Genomic DNA, 2685 nt, shown 5'->3' on the forward strand with positions numbered 1-2685 from the left:
GAGCAATTATGGGGAGAGATGAGTTGAATGCAGACATCACCATGCGAGGAGGGAAACTAGAGCAAGTGGAATCCTTCATCTACGTGGGCGGCAGCAGCATAACATGGGATGGAAAGACCGACATCAATCGAAGAATGGCCCAAACTAAGCACCCATTCATGAAGAAGAGGCCATTACTATGTTCAAAGAACCTAAGGCTGGAAACAAGGAAGCAATTGGTCAAGACTTTTGTGTCGAGCATGACACTACTGATCGGAGACATGGAATATTGGAAAAGTGGACCAACGAAGAATGGAAGCCTTTGAAACATGGTGCTGGAGGAGAATGCTGAAGATTAAATGGACAGACAAAGTGAGGAACGATGAAGTACGGAGAAGAGCAAAAGAGGAAAGGACCATATGGAGCAAGTCTATGGTAAAGAAGAAATAGATGGATTGGAAATACCTCGAGGCACAATGGATTAGTTGGAAACATAATAGAAGGTAAGATCCCGCGAGGAAGGCCAAGAGACAAGTAAATGCATAGGACAAATTAAGAAGGAGGTGAAACAGGGACCCTGTGAGAATTAACGCTAAATAGGGAAGAATGAAGGGCTGCAGTAAACCAATCTTAGGATTGAAATGCTGATGATGAGAGCAATTATGATGGAGTATAATAAATGTGTAGTATTAGCATGCATTAGGAGCATTCAGCTCATTGCGGAATAATAAATAACAAATGTGCGAGTCCGTTCAAAATCTTCCTGAACTTTTTTGTCACAAAAAATACTTCACTAAGAAATTATGAAATAAATGCGCGTTGTCGCGGTGAGAAAGCTACTCGCCGCTCCTCCAAAGCTCGGGCCGCTTTCCCCTCATTCTCTCTCTTTGGAGTTTTATAATCCCCAGGCAGTACTCTGTGTTGACCGTCTGCCCTTTAGGTATGCGCCACCACCCCCTTTGTATTGAAATTAACAGTCAAAATCACCGTGACCTTGGAGCAAACTTGTCGAGGTTTTTTGGAGAGGGGGAATCTTTCACCAATCCATTGAACTTTTCTTTCGATGTCATATCCATAAAGCCATGACTCATCTCCTGTAATGACCCTGGACAAGAAGGTTTCATCCTTTCCAGCTCCATCAAACAGTTCCTTGAACTCGATGTTGCTTCTGGTCTTTTGTCATCCGGCCTCGAATTATTGCGGGAACGGATACACCACCACAGGTGGGCCCTCGATGGCAACGGAAAACGCCTTCTGGAGTGCCACTTACGATTGGCAGCCCGCCTTTCCCCATTAGACTGGGAGTTCATCGATAGAGCCATTGCCGCGCAAGGGGAGATGCTGCGCCGTAGGAACACATAGAGGCAAAAACAGAAGTAGGAACGTTTGGACGTGAGAAAGGATACTTTCCCCCCTCTCGACCGGCAACGAGTCGTCATCAACCTGACCGACACGGAAATTGACGAACCTACTGCCATGGTGCTCTCCAAAGGATTGAATTTCGTCCCAACTCCAGGATCAATCCCCTGACTTGACATAGTAGGAAGTGTGGAGCAAGCCATCCGAACACTCCCCCAGGAGGAAGCGGAAGAGGTTAGAGCTTAAGTCGTTATGGCCCTCAAAAGGGCCGTCCTGTCCAAACCCAACATCACGAGAGAAGAGAAACGCGCTCTACTTTCCCTACGCAAGAATCCCGACATCACAGTCCTGAAGGCAGACACGGGCAAAGCAACCATATTGCTGAACACTATGGATTACCACCGGAAAGTCCAACAATTGCTCCAAGATGCAGCATATCGGACTATCACCCGTGACCCAACGGATGCATTAGTTAGGAAGACGACCACTTTGATCAAAAAATCATTGCCGGGCTCCGAGGCCAACAGAAACCTAGTGCCGCAAGCGCCCGTCCCGCCGAGACTCTATGGACTGCCCAAGATCCACAAAGAAGGGGCACCCCTGAGACCAATTGTGAGTGCCATAGGGGCACCAACGTACAATTTGGCAAAACACCTGACCGGGATCTTGGCGCCATTTGTGGGATCATGCGAGCACCATATCAAGAACTCTGCAGAATTAGTCAAAACCTTAGGGAATATTCGCCTGGACAACCAAGACATTTTAGCGAGCTTTGACGTCATATCGCTATTCACTAAGGTGCCGATCAAGGACACTTTGCTACTTCTCCAAGCACGGTTCGATGAGAAGACCGTCGATCTCTTCCGCCACGTCCTCACTTCGACATATTTCCTGTACAATGGCAAATTCTACGAGCAGGTGGAGGGAGTCCCCATGGGGTCTCCATTGTCACCGGCCATTGCGAACTTCTACATGGAGGACTTTGAAGAGAGAGCACTTAGAACAGCACCTTTAAAATCAAAATACTTCTTCAGGTATGTGGATGACACATTCCGTGGCCACACGGAACGGAATTTCTCGGCCATATGAATAGTGTCCACCCGAACATCCAGTTCACCATGGAGACTGAAACGAATAAACGCCTGCCCTTCCTCGATATTCTGATCGAGAGGAAAAGAGACGGCAGCTTGGGCCATCAAGTCTATCGGAAACCGACCCACACCGACCTATACCTGAACGGGAGAAGTCATCATCATCCCTCACAAAAGAGAGGAGTGATTTCCACACTCGTGCACCGAGCTACTTCAGTTTCGGACCAAGAGCACCTGGAGGCGGAAATACATCACC

At 47.8% G+C, this 2685-nt stretch overlaps 1 protein-coding gene across 1 annotated transcript; it reads left to right on the forward strand.

Moving 5' to 3' along the window:
- The first annotated feature begins 1590 nt into the window (after window positions 1-1590).
- LOC139687524 (uncharacterized) lies at window positions 1591-2427 on the forward strand. Its single transcript, XM_071584716.1, has one exon. The coding sequence runs from the start codon at window positions 1591-1593 to the stop codon at window positions 2425-2427; it is 837 nt and encodes a 278-aa protein (XP_071440817.1).
- The last annotated feature ends 258 nt before the right edge of the window (window positions 2428-2685 follow it).

The sequence above is a fragment of the Hetaerina americana genome, unplaced genomic scaffold (genome assembly GCF_022747635.1).
Source record: "Hetaerina americana unplaced genomic scaffold, ioHetAmer1.1.p SCAF_2, whole genome shotgun sequence".
In the NCBI taxonomy this organism is placed as follows: domain Eukaryota; kingdom Metazoa; phylum Arthropoda; class Insecta; order Odonata; family Calopterygidae; genus Hetaerina; species Hetaerina americana.

Excerpts from the sequence above, each read along its gene's own strand:
- LOC139687524 (XM_071584716.1), top strand. The coding sequence starts at position 1,591 with ATGGCCCTCAAAAGGGCCGTCCTGTCCAAACCCAACATCACGAGAGAA.